Source organism: Rhineura floridana, chromosome 22, assembly GCF_030035675.1.
Source record: "Rhineura floridana isolate rRhiFlo1 chromosome 22, rRhiFlo1.hap2, whole genome shotgun sequence".
Taxonomy (NCBI): Eukaryota; Metazoa; Chordata; class Lepidosauria; order Squamata; family Rhineuridae; genus Rhineura; species Rhineura floridana.
This window is the reverse complement of record NC_084501.1, coordinates 18,578,064-18,604,155: the sequence shown is the minus strand read 5'-3', so window position 1 is coordinate 18,604,155 and position 26,092 is coordinate 18,578,064. Positions and strand designations below refer to the sequence as shown.

The window sequence follows — 26,092 nt, the reverse complement described above, 5'->3', positions numbered from 1 at the left end:
GCTGGTGGGACAGCAACCTATTTGTCCTAAAGGAGTGGCTTCTGCTGGAAGTCGCACTCTTGGGTACCAGCTGCAGAACTTAGGATAGTACCCTAGAGAGTTTGGATAGAGCTGATGTGAATTTTTGCCAGTGGCATATTGTAACCTGCTTTGAAACTGTAGTTTCAAAAGTCACTTGCCACATGGCATTTAGGGGAAGTGGAGGGTCAGGTGTGCTGATTTGATGATCCCGAGCCTTAAGGCATGCAGAAGTAATTGGGGGCAGATCTTTGGATCCTAGTCCACATTAAGGAATTAAGCCACAATTCTGCTGCCTGCCAAAGTGCGAATCCTGCCTGTGGCCGTCTAGCTGTTACTGAACTCCCATTGTCCTTGGCCACTGGTCATGCTTGCTAGGGCTGATGGGAGATGTAGTTCAGCAACAGCTACAAGTGCCAAAGATTCCCCACACCTGCTCTAGGAAGGTTTGCATTAGTAGCACAAAGGAATCTTCAGGCAAAACAAAATCTAAGCCCCCCCCCCAAACCCCACTGAGTATCTGTTCTGGCCACAGAATGCTAAATGTCTTGCGGTGGCAGGGAATGGAAAGGGGATTGATTGGAGTATCCTGGAAAAGAGCAGGGCGTTAACAGATGCACTGTAGGAGGTGAGGCTACACTGCAACAGTTTATTGCAGGCCCTGCTTGTAAATAAATCGTATTTTTCACTGCATACCCTTTGGAGAGGTGCAGCCTATACGCGATTCAATCTTACAAGACACTGCTGCTTCACTTACCTTTTTTTACAACTTTTATTTCCTCTCCTCTCGCACTTTCACCCTACAGACAGTAGAGGGAGCCATCTATACCATGATTTTTTTGGGGGGGGGGTAAAGGGGGGCATGCCCTAGGAACAAGCATTCCAGTTGGGCCATGATTCAGGCCCCATGTGCACTATACATTTAAACCAGTATGATCCCACTTTAAAACAGTCAAGGCTTTTCTCCAAACTATCCTGGGAACTGTAGTTTGGTGAGGGCGCTGAGAGCTGTTAACAGACAGACACAGCTATAATTCCCAGAGTGGTTTCACAGTCAATCCTTCTTCCCAGGGAACTCTGGGAATTACCACTTGGTGAGGGGAAGAGGGGGCCTCCTTGCAACTCTCAGCACCCTTCACAAACTACATTTCCCAGAATTTTTTTTTTGGGGGGGGGAATCATGGCTGTTGAAAGCAGCATATAACCGCTTTAAAGATACAGCATGGGCCTACAGCGCTTTGGGGGGTACAATGTTCAGTGGCGCAAGACAGAAGCAGCAGAAAAGGTGAAATATATATATATATGTATATCTACACAGATATATGCAATATACACATGAGAAAGAGAGAGAACAATATTTTGGCATGGGGGGGTACACAAGCATAGAAAGCAGCAAACACAAGTGGCTATAAAGTGTGTGAGCTGGGGGAGGGAGAGGGGGGGTTGCGTTGGCCAAGTCAGGCGCGAGGCAATCAAGCGCCACCGCAAAAGGAGAGCTGAAAGAAGGAAACTGTCAGGCCGGGGGGCTGAACCTGCCCCCCCCCCCGCAGAAACTGCTCCGTGACAAACCCACAGCCAGGTGGACCGAGGCACCAGTTCTGGGGCTCACGAAGACGACCGGCATGGAGTCCAGGGCGGTCGACAGCACTCACAACACACCCCTCACTTGGCGTTTGCATTATTTTGTTGAAACGTCTTTAACAGTGTGTGTGTAAGTATAAACGTGTGTGTGGATATGAAGGCAGTGGGGTGCATTTTCCTTTTGCAGCCCCCTTCCCCCACAACCGCAGCATCCTCGCACGCTCCACAAGGCACAGTTCACAGGATGAGAGAGGTGTACCCGACGGGGACGAGGCCTCTGCAGTCTCCACGGCAACACTGGATCCAGTCCTCGTTGATGGTGTCCAGGACCCGCAGGACGTCGCCTTTGCGGAAGCTCAGGTGATCATCCCGGCTCCCGGCGTGGTCGCAAAGTGCGCGCACAGCCCTGGGGCCAACACAAAGCGAGCCGTGAGCCCTTGGGAGGTGCAGGAGTGAGCACTTCTTTCAAAGCGAGCATCAGGAGGTTGGATTTGATGGCCTTATAGGCCCCTTCCAACTCTACTATTCCATGATTCTATGATTCTATCTTTTAGGGAATTGTTCATCAACCTTGGGTCCCCAGACATTGTCGGAGTACAACTCCCATCATCGCCAGACAGCATGGTCAATGGTCAGGGATGATGGGAGCTGTAGTCTGTCAACCCCTGGGGTCCAACAGCAGTGCTTTAGGAGAAGGGAAGTGGCCCGGTGGTAAACTCTCAACTGCTTTGCCTGCAGAAGATCTCAGGTCCTATCTCCACAGTCTCCAGGTAGGGCTGGGAACGTCCTCTATCTGAAACCCTGGCGAGCTGCTACCAGTCAGTGCTGGCATTACTGAACTGGGTGAACCAATGGCCTGACTCAGTATAAAGCAGCTTCCTAGGTTTTTATAAGTACTGTTGCTTAAGCAGCCAATATGGTGCCAGCCCCGCACAAGAGGAAAAGATCGACAGGTTCAGGGAAACCCCAAGGTTTTGCAGGAGAAAAAAATACGTATCTTTAGAAAAACAAAATCCCTAAAGAGGAGACACCTCCCTGCTCAAAGCCCAATCACTAATGAGCATGTTCAGCAGCCACAGAATACTGACTAAAAGGGTGGCTAATGTGAAGGCTGGGAAAAAAACCAGAAAATTTCAGGAAGATTAAAACGGAAAAAAATGTTTTTCCGCAATGTTTCCATTTCCCCCCCTGGGCTTTCACATCTCTAGGGGTGGAGTGGGGAGATGGAAAACCCAAAGAGGGAAGGGAAACAGAATGAAGTGCCTGAAAACCTGAACTGAAGCAACCCACACTGTAACATTCTGTTGTGGTCCCTGCTGATAAGTTGCTAAGTTCCTTCCATCTTGGCATAGAGAAAGAGACCAGCTCACCTGTAAGGCTGCTGTGGGTTTGGTGGGCCCTCTTCCCAAGATTCCTCTGGCCAGCTCTTCTCTGCTGGCACCACCTTCATCACCAGAGCAAGGACATTCATGGTGGGGGGCAGCCAGCTTGATGGGCGCCTGATGGGAAAGGAATATATAAACCACAACAAGAAAATTAGGGGAGGGGGCACACACTTGTAATTTTTAATTACAGGGACATTTCAGAAATATCAGCTGCAAGTTGAATGCTTGGTTTTGATTGGACTGCGGAGCGGCAGGCGTCCTAATTTTAGGCCTCAAAAGACCTGGATTCGATTTTTTTCTTTTTTTTTGTCAGGGTGGGAGTTATCTTTGCTTCTTCCATTAATGGGGAGATCTGCCAGGATACAGAATTTAAAGGTGTGCCAAGGAGGTGCAGGGCCCAAGTCTGTCTAACTCAGCATTCTGCTGACAATGGCCATCCAATGCCCCCACAATTTTGGAAGCAGAGGATGATGGGAATATCTTGCCTTGCTATTTCCCTGGCAGCATCTAGTACTGACAAGCAGCAGCTCTCTCCATGTTCAGAGCAAGAGATATCTTCCCATCACTTGCTAACCAATCCTTTTAACTAAGGGGTGGGGGACCTTTTTTCAGCCCGAGGGCCACATTCCCTTCAGGGCAACCTTCCGGGGGCCACATGCCAGCGGTGGGTGAGGCTGGAGGAAAAAAGCAATGGATGTGAATTTTACCTTTTGTACAGTATGCTTATTTCTACACATGCTCACACACACCCCTCTCTACCCTCCAGCCAAAAAAAGGGTGCTGAGCAGGGCCAATGAGGGGCGTGCCATGGAGGGGGGGGGAGAATCCCAAGAACTAGACAGACAGACTTGGAGGGCCGCATTTGGCCCCTTGGTCTGGGGTCTCCCACTTCTCCCATACACTTACCTGGATCTGGGCAGATTAGAATCAGACTCCTTGGCACTTCCAGGGGCTACTGGGTAGTTTGCTCCAAAGAGCCACCCTAACCATTTCCCCTTCCTGCTTCCAGTGCTATGCCCAGAATGAAGTTTCTCGGCCATGTCCTGGACATCAGCCGGGCAGGCTTCTCCAGCGCTGGCTATGGTCGTCTCTGGCTTCTCTGTGGCGCCACCGTCGGGTGAGTCCCCCATCTCATAGGCAGGGGCCTGTGCTGGGCTCCCTGATGAGCCGCTTTTGCCAGGGCTGGGTGTTTGGGGGAGTATGTCGCAGCTCGCATGAGCTTCCCCCGCCCCATTGCGGGCCGCCTCTACGGCTTCTCCCAGACCCACCCGCAGCTTGGCCCAGTGTGCACAAGGGAAGCCCTCTTCTTTCGAGGTGCTGGCATAGACCCCCGAGGCTCGACTTAGCTGCTCCCACCAGCTCCGCTGCTTGTCTTCAGTCTCCGGCTGGTCACCTTTGGTGCACGGCTCCAGTTTCGGAGAGGCCTCATTGCCGAGCAAGGTGTGGCCAAGCCGATCGCCCCACTGCCGCAGCCTCTGGTGCAGAGGGATGCCACTTTGGGGCTCGAGGAGTGGGCTCGACTGGGCTACGGGACCTTCCGCCAGCCTGGCAAGAGGAGCCTGGCATGTCGGTATATCTGGCTGGCTAGGCCCACGGGCCTTACGGGAACCGGTGGGCGGCTCTGTCGGCACAATTGCTTGCTGGGGCGAAGGCTGGCTGTCGAGGGGCAAGTGCTGGTGCTCAAACAGAAGGTCCAGCTGGAAGGTTAGCATGGATAGGGGTTGGAGCAGCAGGAGGAACTCTTCAGCCCAGCGGCGACAAAAACTTTGGCTGAGCACCAGGAAGGCGGTGGGCAAGTACAGTGCCGAGATCAGTTCTGTGGAGGTGGGAGATGGCACAAACAGGTCAGAGATGCATACAGAGAAGCAGATGTCTTAAGCCAAGACATTCCACAATTTTGCAGAAGCATGGGGTGGGGTGGGGAGGGGTGGGGTGGGAGGTGGGGAAGCATATGATGTGGCATCAAGGAGCGGAATGAAGCTTCCCAAGAATCCATTGCCATTTAAACCTCCCTCACCCCAAGTTTCTAGCCCTTATGGATGTCAACATATTATTTTACTTATTTCCCCCCCTAAGTTTACTATATTTTAGTGAAAGAAAATAGAATTAGCAGATATGACATCACATGAATAAAAAGAAAAAGGTTACCTCAATCAAAATATCTGATTATACAAATGATAAAAGCATAATACTACACCAGTTGAATATCAAGTTACAAACAATCAAAAATTAAACTTTAACTTAAGAATTAAACGTATATCCGATACATAAATCAAAGAACTCCTAAGAGTGTAAGGACAGATACTACCTTGGATTTCCCCCAACAAATATATATTTTACTTAATATTTATTGAACAGGATTCATACAGTGCTTAATTATCCCAACCTCTAAGCGGTTTACGTAAAATATATAATGTACATTACAATTACTGATAAAAATCAGATGTTCAAAGCAAGTTAACCTACAAACTTTCAAAATAAATCCCCCAAATATACATTGGAAAATAAAATTACATATTTAAATACATATCAGAGTTACACGTCTGGGTAAAGTTTCTAGCAGGTGCCAAAAACAGTAATACGAAGGCACCTGCCTAGTTTCAGGGAGTTCCAAAGTGTAGGTGTTAAATGAAAATGTGGAATGCCCCAAATTTACCCGAGTTCCGTTGCAGGTTGGCAAACCACTGTTCAAGCTGCTTCATGCTACAGGGGAAGAGAACCAGACAGAAGGTTTTAGAACTGAACATAGGAACATAAAAAACTGCCAGACTTTTGGTCCTTCTAACTCAGGGTTTCTCCAAGATTTCAGGCAAGGAGTCTTTCCCATCCCTCCAAGAAGATGGCAGGGATTGAAATTGGCCATGCAGCTCCCTGGGTGACCTTGGGCCAGTCACTGCCTCTCAGCCTCAGAGGAAGGCAATGGGAAACCCCCTCTGAATACCCCTTACCACGAAAACCCTATTCAGAGGGACGCCGTAAGTCGGGATCGACTTGAAGGCAGTCCATTTCCATTTTGCATGCAAGGCAGACACTCTGCAGCTGAGTTACGGCCCTTCCCTTAAAAATAAAGTAAGATTCCAGTCCTCGTGGTTCTGAATCAGTGGCAGCTGGTGACTCCATGGCAGCGGAGTGTTGGGTGTTGGTCTGAACTTTCAAGGAGCTGTCCAAGGTGCTGACGCTCCTTGAAAGTTTGGACTAAAACCCACTGCCATGGCGCCACCAGCAGCAGCAGCCAGTGTTTGAACAAAGGGCTGGTTTTAAACAGGAGCATTGGGAACTGCCTTAACACTGAGTCAGGCCATAGGGTCCACCTAGCTCAGTATTGTCTACACTGACTGGCAGCAGCTCTCCAGGATTTCAGACAGAGGACATTCCTAGTCCCACCTGCAGATGCCTTTGGGGATTGAACCAAGGCCCGTCTGCGTGCAAAGCAGGGCCCCCACCAGTGAGCCCCAGTCTTTCACGTGGCCCCAGTCCCCTACCATGGCCCCAGTCTTTCTCGTGGCCGCTCTCTACTCACTTCAGGAGGCCCAGGATAAAAGCGTGGAAGCGTTGTCGGTTGCTACGGAGTGGCGCCAGCCGAGATACCCGCCAGTAGAGTGCGCTCAGGGACCGAGCGTGCGGCCCTGGACAAGAAGCACAGGTAGAAAGGCCAACAGAAGTCTCCAAAGCCTCCGCACTTCACTCCACATCCCAGTCCCCCCAAAACATGGAAGCATCAAGAGGAATAAACAAGGCCTTTCAGGTCCTTGCCAGCCTTATGGACTAGGAGCATGAGTAGTCACCACAAGAGCCTGCCTGCACCTCTCGCCTTGCCTGCAGTGGAATCCGCTGAAGCACCTTGTACAGCTCCTTGAAAGTTTGGACTAAAACCCGGAGCAGATTCCACTGCGCCAGTGACACGGAGCCACCAGCCACCACTGCTTGCCAGCCTCATGAAATCCTTATGGACTAGGAGCATGATCAGTCACCAAGAGCCTGCCTGAGCCTCTCACCTCTGTTATTCTGCCGGCTCTTGAAGACACACCAGTTTATGCCTTCCTCTAATCTCCTGACTTGCACCTCCTGTTTTAATTGCTTTAAATTGCTTTCGCTCTTTTCAATTCTCATGCTGTTTTAATGGGCTTGTTTTTATTGTACATTTTAATTGCGGATGTTTAATTTTAATGTTTGGATGAAATTGTTTTGTTGTGTATTTTAATGATATGTGCTTGACATTTGTTGCAATTGGTTTTATACTTGCAAACCTCTTGGAAGCCACTTTCACAATTAAGCGGTACATTTATTATTGTTATTATTATTATTATTATTATTTAGTGCTCTTAGTGGCAATCAGCTGAACAGCCAGGAAGGCACAATTTATGAAACAAACTTATCCTAGTGAGTTCGAGTCTCAAAAATCAAATCAAATCTTTATTGTTACAACCAATGACCAGCATAAATTAGAGACATAAAACAGAAGATTATCCTAATCTACAGAAGAATAACATGCAATAAAATGGGGTAGAATAAAATAGGATAAGATTGTTGTGAACTTGCACAGTCTGTAAAATGGAACTTTTGGGGGGCGTGCAGAATCAAGATGTATTTATCCATCTAATGCCACCTACCTGGCTTGGCTGAGGCTTCCACTACGCTCCAGGGTGAACTAGGCCTCTGGCCCGTGATGAAATCTTTCTGAAAAGGCTTCAGGCCATCACCCACCAGGGCACAGAGTGCGGGGCACAGGGTACTCAGGACTAAGTAGCCCACGTCTGGGCTCAGTCGGCTGTCTCCCAGCTGGGTCTGTGCAGGAAGGAAGCAGCTGTGTCAGTTACTGGCAGGCTGGAAAGGGCAAACAACCCCCTCTCCTTGCTAATTGGAAATTAGTGTTTTCTTAATTAGTCTCCTCCACCTCCAGTAGTGCAATGGCTCACTTCCAGAGAGCTGTTTATACACACAGGAAGCACATGCACTCAGGAACACCCACCTTTCTATGCTTAACATCAGGGGTGGGGAATCATTTGCAGTCCGAGGGCCGCCTTCCCTTCTGGGAAACCTTTCAAGGGCCACATGGCAGTGATAGGCAGGGCCAGGGACAAAAGTGGGCAGAGTAGGCTAGCTTACACACACACACACACACTCCTCTCTGTCTTCGAGCCTGGCAAGCAAGAGCACGATCAGAGTTCAAGGTAAAAACTCTGATCAGCCAGGCAAAAACGCTCCGGATGCAAAGCAGGGCGAGTGAGGGGTGTGTCCTGGGGAATGTTCCAAGGGCCGGATAGAGAGGCCACCCAGTTGCTGCAAAACAGAGCGAAGGCCAAAATCTCCAGGAAAAGGCCATGGGGTGGTGGTGCTTCTTCACAGGGAGAGTAGAGCCCCTTGCGTACAATTGGGAATTGACCTTCTAGGGTGTTGTGAATGTTTACAATACAGGTGGAGAACTTGCGGCCCTCCAGATGCTCTTGGCCTCTAACTCGCATCATCCCTGGCCCTTGGCAAGGCTGGCTGGGGCTGATGGGAGCTGGAGTCCAACAGCAGCTGGATTGGCTCCCCCAATCCATTCTGGTTTTGGGTGCATGTGCTTCCTGAGTGTATAAACAGCTCTCTGGAAGGGAGTCATTGCACCACTGGAGGTGGAGGAGACTAGACCTATGGAGGCCCATGTTCAAATCCTTAACCAGCCAAGAATTTCACTGGGTGAACTTGGTTCAGTCACACCCACACGCTCCTCGCCTACCTCACAGAATTGGTATGAGAGGAGCCGGCGTCAAGGGTTGGCATGGTTGGGCATCTGCCGAGGGCTCGCACCCCAGGTGGGGCCACACTGCCAAGAGTCCCAGTGGACCTGCTCCTCCTCTCCACCATTGTAAACAGCTTGCTTAGCCACCTGCTGCTCATGCTGATCCAGGTGACGGTGGTGGTGCCTGCTTTCCCCCCAAAAAGCAAGTTTCTGGTCCTCAAGAGGGTCAATCTAAGGTTCAAACTGCAACAGCAGAAGCCAAAGCAAGGCTGGCAATAAAGGAGGCTCTACTAGGAGATGTGGCCTCTAATCCACATTATGCCATCGTGAAAGTACGAGTCTTCTAAGGTGCCCCAAGACTCTTGCAAGGCGAGCCTATACATGTTTACTCAGAACAGGAGAGGGGCACTCACCCTCTAAAACCTGAGGCTGTCACCAGTTAGGAGGATAAATAAGGATGGGGCAGTGAAAGAGCTGTTTCCACACTGCCTTGAGCTTCTTGGAGGAAGGAAAGAATCTAAAATGAGTGGAAGCTGCTTTATTAGGGCGAAAGGGGCACCACCCCACCAGCCCTCAGTCTGCCTGCAGCCAGCCCCGACCTGCCTGCCTTCTTACTTACAACCAGTCCAGGGGGTGGACTCTTTCTTAATCTGTGTTGCCCCTTGCAGAACTCAGCAGAGAGGAGGAGCAGGAGGAGGAGCAGGAGGAGGAGGAGCAGCAGCAGCAGGAGGAGGAGCAGGAGGAGGAGGAGCAGCAGCAGGAGGAGGAGGAGCAGCAGGAGGAGCAGCAGGAGAAGGAGGAGCAGCAGCAGCAGCAGGAGGAGGAGCAGCAGGAGGAGGAGGAGGAGGAGCAGGAGGAGGAGCAGCAGCAGCAGGAGGAGCAGCAGGAGGAGGAGGAGCAGCAGCAGCAGCAGGAGGAGGAGGAGGAGGAGGAGGAGGAGGGTGGGGACAAAAGCAGAATTCGTTGCCTCTCTACCTGTCATTGGCTCTGGCTCTACCTCCTGCTGGGCTCCCTGCCTTCCGTGCCACCAGTCCTCAATGGGCACCAGCCACCACGGTATATAATGTGACATCACTACAAAGCATACCTTCTGAACGAGGTTCCTAGCGGTGCTGAAATGGGCTACAATCTTGTCCACCGAGGAACTGACTGCCGCAAGCAAAGCTGCAAAGAAGCAGAGACGAGACAGGCTGAGTGGCTGCTTTGTTTGTGCCCTGGAAGCACAGGGTGCGTCCAGACGTCCTTTCTGTTGTGCATTCATGACTATTTGCGCTCATTATGGTATTGGGGTGATCCTGCTTTCAATACTGTGTGCACCTGCAAAACCTTCAGGGTGGCCATACTGCTACTACCCTTAAGTAGTGTAGTGTTCAGTGCTACCTCTGGTCCTGGAATAAGCCCCCTCCATCATCCTTGCAGTGCCGCCTGGTGGTGAGGGCTGGGACGTCTAGGAGGAAAGCCTTTCACAGGAGAGGTGCCACTGAAAATAAGGCCCTGCTCCTTCTTCCTACTGAAATGACTTGGAGCCCATCATTCTCTCTCACTCTAACCTACCTGAGAGGCTTGTTGTGAAATTAAAAATGAGGGGAAATTGAGAAAAATCCCATTGCCTTGAACTTTTTGGATAAAGGGTGGGGTCCAAGTAAACAAACTCTGGTAACTCTGAAGAATAACGCAGGGGGTAGAGATGGGTGAATAGTGAGAAGAACAGTGTCTGCACATTTTGCCTCACATCTCAGGTTCTACAAATGCCAGAAACTTATTTTTTTATTATGAAATGAAAATGGGGTGTGTGGAAGTTATGGTTTTTCGGGGGGGACTACCCCATCATGGAGGCATAGATGGGTGAGGAGTTGCGAGGGGGGGTGAAAGAGACCCTCCTTGCCTCTCTCTTAAATCTTCCTGGGGTTCCCTGTGAATGCCAACACGTTTCCATGGAGACCCTCATCTCTTTGGCCCCCCTTCAGGTTGTCAAGAATGAAAGATGCAAGGAGAGGCATCGGTCACCATGGGAACGAACAAGGCCCGGATGGGAGTTGGGAAGCATTCCCAGATATGAAAGGCATTTAGATGGCTCCAAGTCTCTCTCTCTTCCTCCGCCCCCCACCATCTTCCTCCCTCCAACATGTCTCCCCATCCCACTCCACCCCTGGCCTTGACGTTTCCAGACTCAACATCTCCCTCGCTCGGAAATCTCTAGAAGGCACAGACAAGAATCGAGAAGGCAAGCTTCAGGTTCTGGAATGACCAAGGGGATGGAGCAGTCTTTCCCCCATGAGGAAAGTCAACAACATTTGGTGTTTGTCTTTCAGTTTAGAGCAAAGACAAGTCAGGGGAGACGTAGCAGAGGTGTATAAAGTTAAGCACGGCATGGAGAAAGCGGAGAGAGAAAAGGTTTCCTCCCACTCCCACAGCATGAGAAACTCATGGACGTCCGATGAAGCCGAATGCTGGAAGATTCAGGGCAGACAAAAGGAAGGACTTCTTCACACGCGACACAGTGAAACTACGGAATTTGCTCCCACAAGAGGCAGCGATGGCCACCAACTGGGATGGCTTTAAAAGAGGATGGCCACGAGCCACAATGGCTAAGTTCTTCCCCCACTGTTGGAGGCCGCGTGCCTCAGAATGCCAGTTGCTGGGAATCACAGGTGGAGAGAGTTCATTTTTAGTTACATTATTTATATTCCCAGAGGAGCCCGGGGTGATGATGGTGATATATGACCATTAATGGTAACAATATTTCTTTTATTTTTGTTTTATTAGATTTATATCCCACCCTTCTTCCCAAAGGAGCCCAGGGCTGAATAATAATAATAATAATAATGGGAAATGGAAATGGACTGCCTTCAAGTTGATCCAGACTTATGGTGTTCATGGTAAGCGGTATTCAGAGGGGGTTTCCCATGGCCCCCCTCTGAGGCTAGTCCTCCCCGGCTGGCTCAGCTTGTCACAGCTGCACAAGCCAGCCCCTGCCTTGTCTGCAGCTGCCAGCTGGGGGGCAACTGGGCTCCTTGGGGCTCTGCAGCTTGCCCATGGCTGCACAGGTGGCAGGGCACGTCACCCCTGAGCCACTCACTGTGGAGTGATCTTTAGCTGGCCCTTGACGCCCAGGAGGCACGAGCGGGGATTTGAACTCACAGCCTTTGGACTCCTAGCCACCATGGTCTCCTCCCCACTGTGCTATACCAGCTACTACTACTACTACTAATAATAATAATAATAATAATAATAATAATAATATTAATAACAACAACAACAATAATAATAATAAACAAGAAGAAAATGCAGCAGCAACAACAACAATGTACCTTTCTTTTCCTCTCGAAGTTGGGCAGTGAATCGATCAGTATCAGCCCTCCTCAGATGGCTGGCATTCAGGACCCCAGCAAAGGACTGAGAATGTCTCACTGGACAAGACAGAAGAGAAGGGACGTTAACATATGGAGGTAAGGAAGCTGGCTGGCTTCTCTGCGGACACCAGGCTATTTTATTTATTCCAGTGATTAGCTGCTTTTCAGGGCCAAGTGACTCCAAGTTAGAAATAAATTAAAAGCAAAACTAAACAACAGAACAGGCAGGGTATGACACACCGAGTGGATCTCGACAGAAATGACGCCTGAGAGAAACCGAATTAGAACATCTGAATTCCCTTAAGGAAAGGCAATAGTAAATAAACAAAATATAAGTTTTTTAAGCCTCCTTGAATGCCAGAAGTGAAGGGGCCAAGCAAACGTCCACTGAAGTTGCACAACCGTGCAGCCACCACCGGCAGGGCCCCATCTCGTGTATTGGCCAACCTAACTGATTTTGCCAGCAGGCACACAAGCAAGACCTCAGATGCAGACCTTGGGGATGGGGCATTAACATTTCTTCACTCAGTACATAAGGAACTTGTGAGACTCACTGCTGCAAGATGCAGCGATGACCACTAGCTTAGACAGCTTAAAAAAAAGATATGAGAAATTCATGGAGAAGATAAATCTAGGCCTTATGGAGCCTCCACTAATTGCTGTTATGACAAAAAATGGGAGCAGGAGAGAGAGAGGGGGAGGTTTGCTTTCATGCCTTCTCTGAGGACTTTGTTGGGGGTAAAGCACCAAAGCATGTTACAAGTGACCTGAACTGGGTGTGTGTGTATGTGATAGACAGAAAGGCAATCTATTCTTCCCTCAGCTGATTCCTCCTCTAGAGCATTTGTTGCTTTTACAGGCTTTGCTCCTCCCCTTCCAGGTCTTTCTACGCAGTTAGTCAAGGCTCCCTGAGTGGAAGCCACATGGCTGCTTCAGCATGTATGACTTCACCTCTTGGTAGGAATAAACCTTACATTTCTTTCAACTACCACTCTGAACAGACCAGTTCAGTTACTTCTGCATTCGGCCGCAATATGTATCTACCAAAAATTCTTCCCTGAAACAGGATTCTGGCCTTTTCTCTGGTCCAGTCAGGCCCGATTTAATTCCTCGAGGATGGTTTGGGGAATAGCAACCGAGGCAGGGAGGTGGAAGAAGGAAGAGGGCGGCTGAGGGGAAGAGGCGGCTTACGTTGCTTGGGAGGTCCCGGCTCCTTGCTTCCCATACCGTCCCAGGACACTCTCCTGGGCCCTGCTCCAGCCTTGCTGTCAAGGGGGCCACGGGCTCCACACGGCAGCTTGGGCACCTGGCGGGAGGGGAAAACTAAGGCAGGAAAGGTTCGGCTGCGGGGGAAAAGCGGCGAAAGGAGAACAGCCAGGTCAGGGCTCTCCAGGAAAGGAAAGGCACTCCTGGCAGGTGGGGAGTAGGCCCCAATGGGGGAGAGGCGGAGGGGGAGCAGCTGCTCGGGCGACAGCGTGCCCAAAATCTGTCCCTGCCGGCCAGCCAGGAGGCAGACCTCCTCACAAGACAGGGTCTTGAGCCTGGGGCAGAAGGCCGGGCCCGGAGGGTCAGGGGAGGTCAGCTCCACACTCTTCAAGCCAGGGCAGAGAGAGGGGTGCGAGGAGGCCGCGCCCTGGCTGTCCGCCACCGAGAAATGGGCCAGGAAGGGTGGTAAGGGCAAATTCTGAGGCCAGGAGGAGCGAGCGCAGCCGGCTGCGGGAGGAGGGCAAGGGGCCGGAGAAGAGTGGGAAGCCATCGCGGAGCGAGGGAAGAGTGCAGGGAGGGTTAGAGAGAGATGGGTGGAAGTATGTGATGTGGAAGAATCGGGAGAGAAATGAGTGGAAGGCACAGAGAGAGGCAACAGACCGAGACAGACCAGCGGGATGGGTGTGGAAAGGAAGGGGTCCAGGTGGGGAACCCAGAAGGAGGAAGGGGGGGTTGGGGCAGGGGAAAGGAGGGGAAGAGAACAGGAAAAGAGAGTGTTAATTCCAGACGTCACAGAGCAGACAACAAGCAAAAATGAGCATGAGTCGTGCAAAACAAAACCAATCGAACAGACAGGGTGGGATCCAACTCCGTCTTAGAGCATCAGTGGGCCTAAGTGGGTCACGTCCATTCCTTTCCGTGGATTTGCTCTGAGGACCACCAGCACTGGAAGAAACCCACGCTCACCCAGGCCGCTTGGAAGCTGCGTGTCATCATCAGTCAGGAACGCAAAGGCCCTCCTCCGGGGGACTTTGTAGCCTTTTGGATGCCACTGGACTCCCCCGAACCACCACGGTGGCTGGGGGCATGATGGGAGTTGGAGTCTAACAACGTTTGGAGGGTCACCGGCACTCTATTTCCACAGGAGAAACCCTGCTGCTGGTTTGCCTTAGAGCCCTGCCAGGGAGCGGTACATAAACCAATTCCCCGAGCAATCCTATGCATGTTTTCTTAGAGGTTAAGTCCCACTCTGTCAAATGGGGCTTACTCTTTTAGTAAGCGAGTTTAGGATTTAGGATTACTCACCAACTACCGAGGGGAACCTGTATTACCTAATAGATATACAATCATTTAAGGTTCATAACCTCACAAGGCAAAGCTTGGTGTGAGAAGTGTGATATCTTCTACAAGAAGTGCACCTCACATGAATTTTTACACTAGAAACACTGCAGGGCTTGATCGAAGGTTGTGACTGAGGGGGCAGCACATCTTTAACATATGTCTAGGCCTTCTTGGCACAGAGATCCTGGAACTCCCTTCTGTGGGGTGTTTGTACGGCGCCATCTTTGACTTTAGGAGAGTAGTTAAAAGCAGTAGTGCTAATGAGGTACATCTACATTTTGGAAAGCTGTTTGTTCGCTATGCATTTGGACACTTCTTAAGATATCGTAGTTACTGTAAACCGCCCAGAGAGCTTCGACTATGGGGCGGTATATAAATACAATAAATACAGAAATAAATCGTAACCAGATTTTGCATGATGGCTCCTAAGATCAAGGATCTGTCAGTTCCGGTTCTCTCCATTTCTCATTTTCCCAATCTTGAACTCAGTTCTCCACATTTCGGTAGCAATTTGCATTTAAAAAATAAATAAATAAATAACCCTCATGAAAATACTTCAGCATTTTAGTCCAAATTTCTCTTAACAAACACATATTTTGTTTGCAGTTTTAACTGTTATACATATTTTTGCAAGCAATTTCTACTCATAATGCATTTTCATACGTTATTTTCACTAATACATTCATTTTTATACAGGTTCCCCCCCCCCATATATGCATTTTTGTAAACACTGGCTGCAGAACCGCATTGCAAAATTCAGGGAAGTGCAAATTTTGAAGGATTGCTGTCTTTTAGTCCTCATATTGTTCCTGAAAGTGCAAATTTGATAAACTGCTCTGTAAATGAAAACGGAATCAAATTTTTCCCCCATCCCTCCTGGGGATCTCATTTGAAACCCTGGTGAGCTGCTGCCTATCAGTGCAAATAATATGGAGCTAGACAGACCGACAGTCTGACTCAGTATAAGGCCGCTTCGTCAGAATGAACAGACGCCCTCCCCCCTCAATGCATCAAGGCTGGCTTGCAAGAATTAAGTAATACCCATTACTATCTAAAGAGAGCATCCCCATCCCCAGAAGACTATTAAGTCTGGAATCTAAAATAGCCAAAGTGCAACATTGCCGCAATGTACGTCGTACAGGTCACGTTACCTTAAAAAAAATAAATAAACGCTTCTTCGAGCCAGGAAAGGCAGCTGTTTCTAAGTCACGACTGGTCCCCAATTCACCCCTCGGGTGTTTTTTTAAAAGGGGAGGGAAGAGGGCCTATACAAGGATCCAATTTGCTTGCAGGAAAGAAAGAAAAAGCTCTGGAAAGGTGGCAGGACGGGAAGGCGAAAGAGAAGCGTATAACCCTCTTCCTGCTTCTTCCTGTAGACAGCAGAGCTGACTCTGTGTGTGTGTGTAAACCAAGGAAGGAAGACAGCAGGGGGTGGGAGACGTTCCCCCAGATCTGATCGACAACCAAGGTAACCAATCAGAGCAAATCCTTTCTTCCTTTATTTGGCCAGGCAGTGTGATTCAAGGTGTTAGAGGCTAGTGCGAGACAGTGTGTGGGGGGGTCATTTTTCACTTTTCCAGGCCTGTCTTGAAACAAAAAGCTTTGCCCGGTTCTTCAAGCAACGCCTGCTCAAACAGCCATAAAAGTGGAATAAGTATGCAGGCCAGGTTTGTTCCTCAGACATGCCGCCGCACACAGGTACCAGCTGCCCCTTTATGTCCGAGTGTTTGAGTGAAAGAGGCTACATGCACACACAATACCTTTAAAACACAAAACTCAAAACATTTTAGACTGTACAGTTTTGTGTTATTTTTATTGTATTTTTAATGTTCACCGCCCAGAGAGCTGTTGCTAGTCGGGCGGTATATAAGCTTAATTAAATAAATAAATAAATAAATGCTGAGGGCCAGAGCTTGACAAGGGCGGAAATCTACCCTTCCCAGGATCCTTTGCAGGAAGCTACGGGCTTTAACGTTATGGTGCATAGGCAGCTGGAGTGTACGCTTGTTGCTTTGTACGCCTCAACTGTTTGTACACAGGTCGCAGAGCTTGGAAAAGTTACTTTTTTGAACTACAACTCCCATCAGCCCAACAGTGGCCATGCTGGCTGGGGCTGATGGGAGTTGTAGTTCAAAAAAGTAACTTTTCCAAGCTCTGCGACAGGTGGTACACTTGTAACATGTATGAGCACCCCAGTCATGAACAGCAATGCCTCTTTAAAACTACTTTCAGTTCTCCAGGCATGATAGTGGTTTAAATGGATGGTGCAGATGTGACCTGGCTTCTAGGCATCAGGCTCACCCACCTGCTGCTTCCCAAGGCTAACCCTCCACAGCCGGGGAGATCATTCAAGTCTTACCCTCCGCAAAACGCCTATCTCCTCTTGCCTCTTTCCCCGGCATCCAGGGGTCCCTCCTCCCATTGGATGGGCCCTCTATGCTTCGATCGGACTCCTTCGGCGCCACCCCTCCATCGTCTCCTTCTTCGAAGCCCCCCTCCACAATGGGCTGCAGCCCAGGGCGGGACTTCCTCCTCCGAGGCGGGATTTCCTTCGGGTTCCTGAAGGGCCCATGTGGTGGTGGCTCCAGGTCAGTCTCCAGAGCAGTGTTGCCGTCGGGCACCCCTTTCCCGGAATCCTGCCAAGGCGTTGGGGCACCTACCTTTGTGGACACTTGGCCCTTTTGCTTGAGGTAGCGCAACTCTTTGAATGTGGTCACCCCTCTTTGGAGGCAGCCCACGGGCTTTGCCAGCTCCGAACTCATGGCCCCAGCTGTCTCCTGGCAGGGGGCAGCCCCACCTGTGAGGTCGTTAAACGGGGGCAACTCGGTGTCAGGGGAGAAGATTATCAGCCAGTCGCTTTGGTCCTTCCTCGTCTGTGGCAGGAGGGGGGCAGCCGTTACCTTCTTCCGTTTCTGGGCCAACTCATGGAAGGAAGTGATGTTCTTCTGGGCAGCCTCGCCTTGCGGGTCACTGTGGCAGAGCAGCAGGTGAGACGGTGCTAGCAGGGCTGCCGCTGGAGCCTGCTTCCCTGTTTCGTATCGCCTCAACCCCTGAAGTCCCCTCTTGGTCCTGGGGGGTACTGGCGGAGGCACACTTGTAGCGCCAGGCCTCGGTGGAGCTGGCCGGTTGAAGTTAACATCCCCTTGCCCCAGGGGGAGCTTTCCAGACTTGGCTTCCCTGGCTGGGAGGGCGTTGCAGTTTGAATCCAGTCCTGGGCCTATTTTCAGGACCGGCACAGCTGGGGGTGCCCTGCAGGGACGGGTGGGGGGTGGTACAGGCAGGGGAGCTCTGCAGGAACCAGGGAGGGAAGACTCAAGAGGGCTTTGTGAGCAAGGAGAAGCCGCATCAGATGAGGACTGCAACGAGGTGCTGCTGCACAGGCTATCGGGGCTGTCCCAGACATGGGACGGGGGACGCTCACTGATTGGGATGTTGAGGTTCAGGCTTCTCTCTTTGCAGTCAGGCAGGGGGAGAGCAGGATGAGAGTCTTCCAGGGGGATGATGTTGGGCTGACTGTCAGGGCTTTGAGCCTCCTCTGCCGGGAACTCTTTGCAGTAGACCGAGACCGGGGAGTCATCCAGGCTGATATCCGAGCAGCTACTAACAGATGAGGAGGCCGGCTCCGATGGGGAACCCGCCTCCTCTTCCTCCTCTTCCTCCTCCTCCTCTTCCTCACGTTTCAGAACTGAGTAGTTGGGCGAGAGAGGCTGAGCCTGGAGGCCTCGTTTGAGATCGGTATGCACAGGGTGAGCATCACAACATCGGCACGGCAAGGACGGGTTGTTGGAATTGGCATCCACCAGCTCGGTGGCGTTGTCGCCGTGCCCACCGCAATCCTGGCAAGCTGCATGGTCTCTCAGCGGAGCCAAGCTGTTGGCCTCCTCCTGAAGCTCTGGGTGGCGAGACAGGTGGAGCCCCAAGGAGACATGTTGCAGGTGGACATGGTTCAGGTTGCAGATCAAGCTTTTCTTCGGAGACTGCATGGTCCCAGAAAGCGAACGGGGAAAACAGGCAGCGCTCAAGCCCGTCAGCTGTGCAAGGATCTCACCGGAGGGCTTTAAGTATATATCCAGTTCCCTGTGAAAGGCCGAACCAGCTTCTGAGTGTAAGCCAGTCGAAGGAAAAATCTGGAAAATGAAGAGAGCGCATCATCATATAAAGCAGGGGTGGGCTCTCCAGATGTTGCTGGACTGCAACTCCCATCAGCCCCAGCAAGCATGGCCAACAGGATGATGGGAGTTTAGGAAGAGGGCCATGTAGCTCAGTGGTAGAGCATCTGCCTTCCGTTCAGAAGGTCACAGGTTCAATCCCAGGCAACCCCAGATGAGGCTGTGAAAAGACCCCCTCTCTGCAACCTTATAAGGCAGCTTCCTGTTTTCCTAGGGAGTTCTAGTTCAGCAACATCTGGAGGGTCAAAAGTTACCCCACAACCGATATAAAAGTGGGTTTGTGTTTATCATATAGACTTATCATTGATTTCATCACTGCTCCTTTAGATTTTGTATATTCTGCATTTTGCCACTCTGGGCTCCTGCTGGGAGGAAGGGCGGGATATAAATCAAATAAGAAATAAAGAAAAAAATAAAATTTGTTTTATATTGCATATTATCAAAAAGACTTGTAGGTCGCCTAGAGACCATAAGGGAGGAGGCAGCTAACAAATAAAATAAAGATAATACTGGTTCAATTTCTTACCCACCATTCACCATAAAGTCTCACGGTGGGTTACAGCAATTTAAAAATACTGTATTAAAAACAGTTTAAAACAAATTAAGAGTCCCAAGCACAGAGTGGGTCCGAAAAATATACGTCTCAGTTGTCAAAGGGCAGAGTAAAGAGGCGCATCTTCAGCAAACACAGAAAGAAGCCATACTATGAAGGTGCCAGATGTGGGGAGGGAATTCCACAGCTTAGGGGCTGCCATGGATAATGCCTTCTCCTGGGCCACCATCACCCCAAATGTTTGAACTACCAAGAGGGCTGATCTTAACACTTGAAAGGGTCTATAGGGAAGGAGGCACTCTCTAAATTACAGAATGATTTAGGACTTCAGACTCTAATGTGAGCATTGGGCCCAGAAACCAATCAGCTAGCCACCCTGAGAATATTTTAATATTAAAGGGCAGCACATAATTTTTCTTGAACAAACATGGCTGGTGCTCTGTCCAGCCAACAGCAGGTGGAAAAAGAAAATTATTTGACACAAGCGATAGGGGACTGGGTGGCAGAGGGTTAAAAAGCCAGAAAGGATTGGTTTGGGGATGCATATTTGGAAACTTTTGGGGTAGGACCAGTGAGCAGACGCTTTCTAAGCAGGGGGTAAAGAAACCTGTAACCCGCCAGTTATTGAGCGGCTAATAATTAGGCAGGATAGGAGATACTCAGGGCAGACAAAAGGAAAGGGCTTCTTCACGCAGAGCATAGTTAATCTTTGGAATTTACTCCCACAGGAGACAGGGATGGCCACCCACTTGGATGGCTTTAAAAGAGGGTTAGACCAGAAGTTCCCAAACAGTGGCCTGCGGGCCAACAGTGGTCTGCGAGCTTCATTCAAGGTGGTCCGCAGCATGTCCACATGGCCTCTTTCATTCCTTACGTTCATTGCATTACCATTTGAATTCTATGGGATGGAAACTGTAATGGAATAAAACAAATGGGAGAAATAAAAATGCAATTAAAAAAGGTGCAGCACCTGTCACTGCACGTTACAACTGCTGCAACAGGCAGAAAAATCACTAAGTGGTTCGCCAAGACCCTCTGCAATCTTCAAGTAGTCCAAGGAAAAAACATCCTTGGAATGACCTGATTAGACAAATCAGAAGAAGGCTCAGACTGGGGAGGGCAGCTATGAGAGAACTAGAGAAGGTCCTCAAAAGCAAAGAACACCAAAGTCAAGATCATTCAGACTGTGGTATTCCCGATCTCTGTATGGATGTGAAAGTTGGACAGTGAAAAAAGTGGATAAGAGAAAAATCAACTCCTTTGACATGTGGTGCTGGAGGAGAGCTTTGTGCATACCATGGACAGTGAAAAAGACCAATGATTGGGTGTGAGAACAAATTAAAACAGAACCGTCACTAGAAGCAAAAATGATGAAACTGAGGTTATCCTACTTTGGACACATCATGAGAAGATGTGATTCACTAGAAAAGACCATAATGCTGGGAGAAACAGAGGAAGGCCAAACAAGAGATGGATTGATTCCATAAAGGAAGCCACAGACCTGACCTTACAAGATCTGAACAGGGTGGGTCACGACAGATGCTGATTCTTAGGGTTGCCGTAAGTCGTAATCAACTTGAAGGCACATAACAACAACAAAAGGCTCTCAATGGCTACTAGAAACAAAAAATGGCCAGCATCCAAAGAACCACGAAGAAAGGGAGGGATATCCCCAAAAGCTGAGGCTATAAAGAAGACAATGCACTACATTAATACAGTACATTAAGCCTCTGATGAAGGCCCAGTATACTAGAGGCTGAAACATGCTGGACTTTCCTAAGAAATAAATTTCCTCTCAGTGTTTTGGGATTTCCCCCCCCCCTTTCTTTGTAGTATTAATGGCTACTAGCCATGATGGCGGTGCTCAGCCTCCATAGACCAGTTGCTGAAAACCGCCGGAGGGGACAGTTGCTGTGGCACTCAGGTCCTGCTTGAGAGCTTCCCTTTGGGGCTTCTGGTTGGCCACTGTGAGAACAGGATGCTGGACTAGGTGGGCCCTTGGCCTGATCCACCAGCTGGTCTCTTCCGATATTCTTATGAGTTGTAGTCCGACAACACTTGAAGGACCACAGGTTTTCCCATCCCGATTCAGACAAATCCATGGAGGATTCCTGGGTCTCTTGATAGATATTGAATGACCCATTGCCACAGTTACCTTATGGAACTCATCGTCACAAGATGTGGTGGTGATAAAAAAAAATATTGGAGGAGGAGGAAGTCCTACATAGATATGCCTTTAAAAATGATTAGACATACTTGTACGAGAGGATATGTGCACTGATGGGTATTAGGCATGACAGATAAAGGGAACCATTAGGATGCATCCAATGCTAGTTCTATTCAGAATAGACCCACTGAAGTTAATGGCCATGACTGGCTTAGGTTTATTGGTTTCAGGGCGTAGTTGGATACGACCCTCTGTGTTTAGAGGCTGTATGCTTCTGAGCCCCCAATGCTGGGGGAAGCAAAAGGGCAGGGCTGTTGCCTTAACACCCTCGCTGTGGCGTTCCTGAAGGCATCTGATTGGCCACTGTGGGAAACTGGATCCTGGACTAAATGGGCCTGCACTGGGTCTGATCTAGCAGGGCTCTTCTTGAATTCTTTTGTTGCACAAAAACTAGGAAACTTGGGAGCTCATCAACATCTGAAGGGCCACAACTCACGTCGTGCTTGACTACTAGCCATGCTGGATGCTAAGACTGATGGGAGTTTGAGTCCAACAACATCTCAGGTTCCCCACTTTTGTTTCATTGTAATGAACTAGAGCCGAGTGTGTTGGAATTAACACGCATCCATGTTCATCACAGATGGGTTTCAAGAGCCACGTCCTCTCCCCTGGGGAACTCTGGCAAGTGTGCTTTTGAGAGGCAAATTTCCAACAGAGAGTTCTCAGCACCTCCCCAGAACGTAAGGTGGGCACTTAAATATAAAACAGAGAAAATGCATCCCCAAAAAACAAACAAATCAGATTTGCACAAAATGTGCGTATGGTGATCTCGATGTATCAATGCAATTCATATTTCAAAATAACAAGACTAAATCTTTCTCCCATGCTCCAGAGTTCTGGCCAATGAGCACGAAGGCACTGGGGTGAATGACAAGAGCCCTCCTGGATCAGATCAAGAGTCCGTCTAGCCCACCATCCCATTTCCAACAACGGCCAGTCAGATAACTCTGCAAAGCCCACAAACCGGGCGTGCAGCCAACAGCCCTCCTTTGCATCTGCTTTTCAGAGGGAGAGTGAACAGGGCAACTTTATTCACTCTCCTGGCGAATAATACTTAATAGACCAATCCTAGGAACCTAAGAACAGCCCCTGCTGGGCTGGACCAGTGGCCTGCCTAACACAGCAGCCTGACTCCAATAACAGCCAATGACGAGAAAGCTCACAAGTGGGGCGGAATGGAAACAGCCCTCCCTCGCCTCTAAGTATGAAGATTCTGTTTAGCTGCCGCTTTTTCTCAGCATATGTGCTGCCAAAGCAAACGCTCCAGGAGACGTACCCTGCATGGAGGTGGGGTGCAGTGGGGTAACAAACTCCTCTAGACTGAGCCCTGGTCCCCTGTGGCATGGCAGACAATGGGAAAGATGGGTTTTTGCATCCATCCTCTCACTGTTCGCTAACCATCCATAATTCAGGAGAAGGAATTAAGTTCTCATGACAACAGGGGCGCACCTGGTGGGGTGCCCCCTCCCATCTTTTTCCTCTCCACCCCCACCCCACCCCGCTCAGCCACTGTCCTCTATCTCATAATATCCTCCTGCAAAAAGGAAAGAAAAAGAAATACTAGGTCTTCAAGGACACGGCAGGCCTGTTGACACAAAACTGGTAAGAAGGAAATCAAAACATTTATATTTAACATCCAGACGGACTGCAGACCTGACAGGCTTTCGCTTGCAGCCGGCATCAGCTGGATCAGGCCAAAAGTCACATGCTAGTGCGGCCTCCTGTCCTCACAGCGGCCAACCAGATGCCCCTTAGGGGAAGCCCGCAAGCAGGACCTGAACGCCACAGTGACTCTCCCCGCAGCAACTGGGGTTCAGAGGCGCTAACCTGGAGGTAGCATATGGCCATCCTGACTAGTAGCCACTGACAGCCTCACTGTCCTCCATGGATTTGTCTGAAGGCCCTTTCAAGCCATCCACATCGGTGGCCTCCACCACCTCTTGCGGGAGCCAATCCCAGAGGGCAACTCTGGGCTGTGGACAGACGGACTCCGTTTCACCTCTCCCGAATATTCTGACATTCAGCTTCACTGGGCGGCTCCACAAGGTTCTAGTTTAAGATTTAGGGTGAAGGGATAATCACAGACACCAGGACATTGCCGGACTTGCTTTGCCTAAATAAATCTAACCTTATTATGTCTGTATATAAGCTTAGGGTTAGAGCACCTGCCTTACACATAGGTCCCCGGTTCAATCACCAATGGCATCGCCAGGTAGGGCTGGGAGAGACTCCCGCCTGAGACCTGGGAGAGCAGCTGCCAGTCAGTGTAGACAACACTGAGGTAGATGGACCAGTGGTCAGATTCAGTATAAGGCAGCTCTCTCCATTTCTTTAGAGGTTGGTCAAGCTGGTGCTATGGGCAATTGTGCCATATGGAAGCCTGTGTGCGTGCGTGCACGTGAGCGAGGGGGGGACCTTTGGGGGAGCGTGCAATATTGCAGCAATTCAAGTGGCAGAACATCTGCATATGTAAAAGGTCCCAGGTTCAATCCCCAATACCATCTCCAGGTAAGGCTGAGGAGACACCCGTCTGAAATCAAGCAGGGCTGCTGCCAGTCAGTGTAAAAAATATTGAGCTCGATGGGCCAACAGTCTGTCTCGGTATGACGCAACTTCCTGTGTTCCTAAGTCACACTGGGATGGCAGAATCATAAAACCTGGAAGATTATCTAGGCCAGGGATAGCCAACCAGGGAGGTAGATTAGAAAGTTACTAGTCCGAGGCAACCTTGTGAGCCTGGCAATCGGGGAAGGGGGGCACATAGGAAGCCCGCTTTCACAGAATCAGAATATCTAGCTGCATACCATCTGCACTGACTGGCAGCGGCTGTCCAGAGTTTCAGACAGGTCTCTCCCAGCCCTAACTGGAGTTGCCAGGGACGGAACCTGCATGCAATGCAGACACTCTGAGCTACAGCCCTGGATTTGAACCCAGCCCTGGCACTTTGAACTGCTTCCACCATGCACCTTAAATCATCCCTTAGGGAAGCAAAGAACGCCAACCCCACTCCCAGGCCTGTAAGTGGGAGGGGGGGTGCCCCCTAAATTGAGTCTATCCCCCATTTTTTTCTATGAAAAGTAAATAAATTTATCACAGAAAGAGTGCTTTTGGGGGGCCACCCCCCTCCTGGAAATTTTAGGCTGGCGACAGACCTGTCTTGTCTCCTCATTGCTCAAGAGATGAAATGTCCCATGGCATCCCCAGAGAGAGAGAGAGAGAGGTGAGCTCAGTGTTGTCCTGGACTCCCGCCCTTCCATCCTCACAGCCTCTGGGCCCAGCCCTTCTGTAGGCAAAGAGCCAAATCACTGCAGAGGCAAGGTGAGGGTGTTCTGGCCAGCCGGCCGGCCGGCTCACTGGCTGAGATCAGCAGCGGGTGCCAACCCTCCTTGAACCGAAGAGGATAAAAAAGTGTGTGTCTGCTGTTGGGGAAAACAAGTCAGGGAGAAAATGGGAGGGGCACTGCATGGGCACCTTGTAAAGGGTGGGGGGTTGAGAAAAGTGGGGGTGCCACACACCCCACACCCCATCCCAGAAATAAGAGGCAGCACGGGGAGGGGGAAATCAAGGGCACGGTTTGGCCATTCATATTACCTCTGCAGTTGTTTAAACTGTTTTTTTAGGTATACCATTGTTTTGTGTCTGTTTCCTGGCCATAAAGTGCTTCAAAATAACAACTAGGAGAGCATGATAATAATAATAATAAAGAATTAAATCATAATAATAAGAGGCAGGAGAGCTTCAGGCAGGAAAAGAGAGACCCCCCATTTATTAGGGTTAAGAACATTTATAGGATTTAATAAAAGTCCCAAAGCAGAGTCCCCTGCAGTGAAGGTGGGTACAGGTCTCTAAAACAGCAGGGGGGGTGCGTTTTGCACCCGAAGCGGCATTGCATATGCCCATCCTATATATGGGGCACTGCAGGTTTCTGGAAAGGGAGGGGGTCAGGAGGGAGGAATATGCAACTCTCCATGCTAACATGATTTTTCCCTCTCCTCTGCGCGCTCGCCCCCCATCCATCCATCCATCCATCCACAAACCCTCCCCTCCTCCTCCCTGCAGCTGCATCTCCAACGCCAAGGGGACTCACCTGCCGTCTCTCCAGGGTCTGTCTGCTGCAGCGTTTGGTGTAGCCCAGCCCAAGCGCTATAACGCTGCTGCGGCTTAAGGCAGCCTCTCGGTTGAGCTCACTCAAGTCCGAGTGGGAGGAGCTAACGTCCATCAAAATGCCTCGCCTCCCGCCCTTAACCTTTGCCGTGCCGCGTTGGGCTGGAGAACCATCCTAAAAGTTGGCAGAGGCGGCGGCCGGGGAGGGGGTCCGAGAGGTCATCTAGTCCGACCCGCAATGCCCAGCGCGTCATTTATTAATTTTACACAATGGATAAACCGCTTCGGGGCCCGAGGGCCATCAAAGCGGTGCACAAGCCTAAAATAAACGAAAACACAAATACTAAAGGTCCTAGCCAATGTTATTTCTATTCAAGAGTGGACCCGCTGGAATTAATGGGCGTGGCGAACTTAGAGCCATTAATTCCAGTGG

General features: G+C 50.0%; 1 protein-coding gene across 2 annotated transcripts; it reads right to left on the bottom strand.

Moving 5' to 3' along the window:
• Window positions 1-1,309: 1,309 nt before the first annotated feature.
• Window positions 1,310-25,757, bottom strand: RUSC1 (RUN and SH3 domain containing 1). Of its 2 annotated transcripts, XM_061605874.1 has the most exons (11): window positions 25,643-25,757; window positions 16,966-18,733; window positions 13,251-13,772; window positions 12,018-12,116; window positions 9,794-9,870; window positions 7,595-7,769; window positions 6,505-6,610; window positions 5,641-5,687; window positions 3,891-4,800; window positions 2,970-3,098; window positions 1,310-2,005 (listed from the first exon to the last, which is right to left on the bottom strand). In XM_061605874.1, the coding sequence occupies exons 2-11, from the start codon at window positions 18,587-18,589 to the stop codon at window positions 1,837-1,839; spliced, it is 3,858 nt and encodes a 1,285-aa protein (XP_061461858.1). In that variant the 5' UTR covers window positions 18,590-18,733; window positions 25,643-25,757; the 3' UTR covers window positions 1,310-1,836. The 2 variants fall into 2 exon arrangements, with proteins under 2 accessions (XP_061461858.1, XP_061461859.1); XM_061605875.1 differs by lacking the exon at window positions 13,251-13,772.
• Window positions 25,758-26,092: the final 335 nt, after the last annotated feature.

Bases quoted from the DNA above. Each gene is read 5' to 3' on its own strand.
- RUSC1 (XM_061605874.1), bottom strand. From the start codon at position 18,589: ATGCAGTCTCCGAAGAAAAGCTTGATCTGCAACCTGAACCATGTCCAC. The intron at 13,773-16,965 runs GTAAGACTTGAA...CTCCTCCCGCAG, and splicing joins AGATAGGCGTTTTGCGGAGG to CCGGCTGCGCTCGCTCCTCC. The intron at 9,871-12,017 runs GTACATTGTTGT...GCTTCTTTGCAG, and splicing joins ACTTCGAGAGGAAAAGAAAG to CTTTGCTTGCGGCAGTCAGT.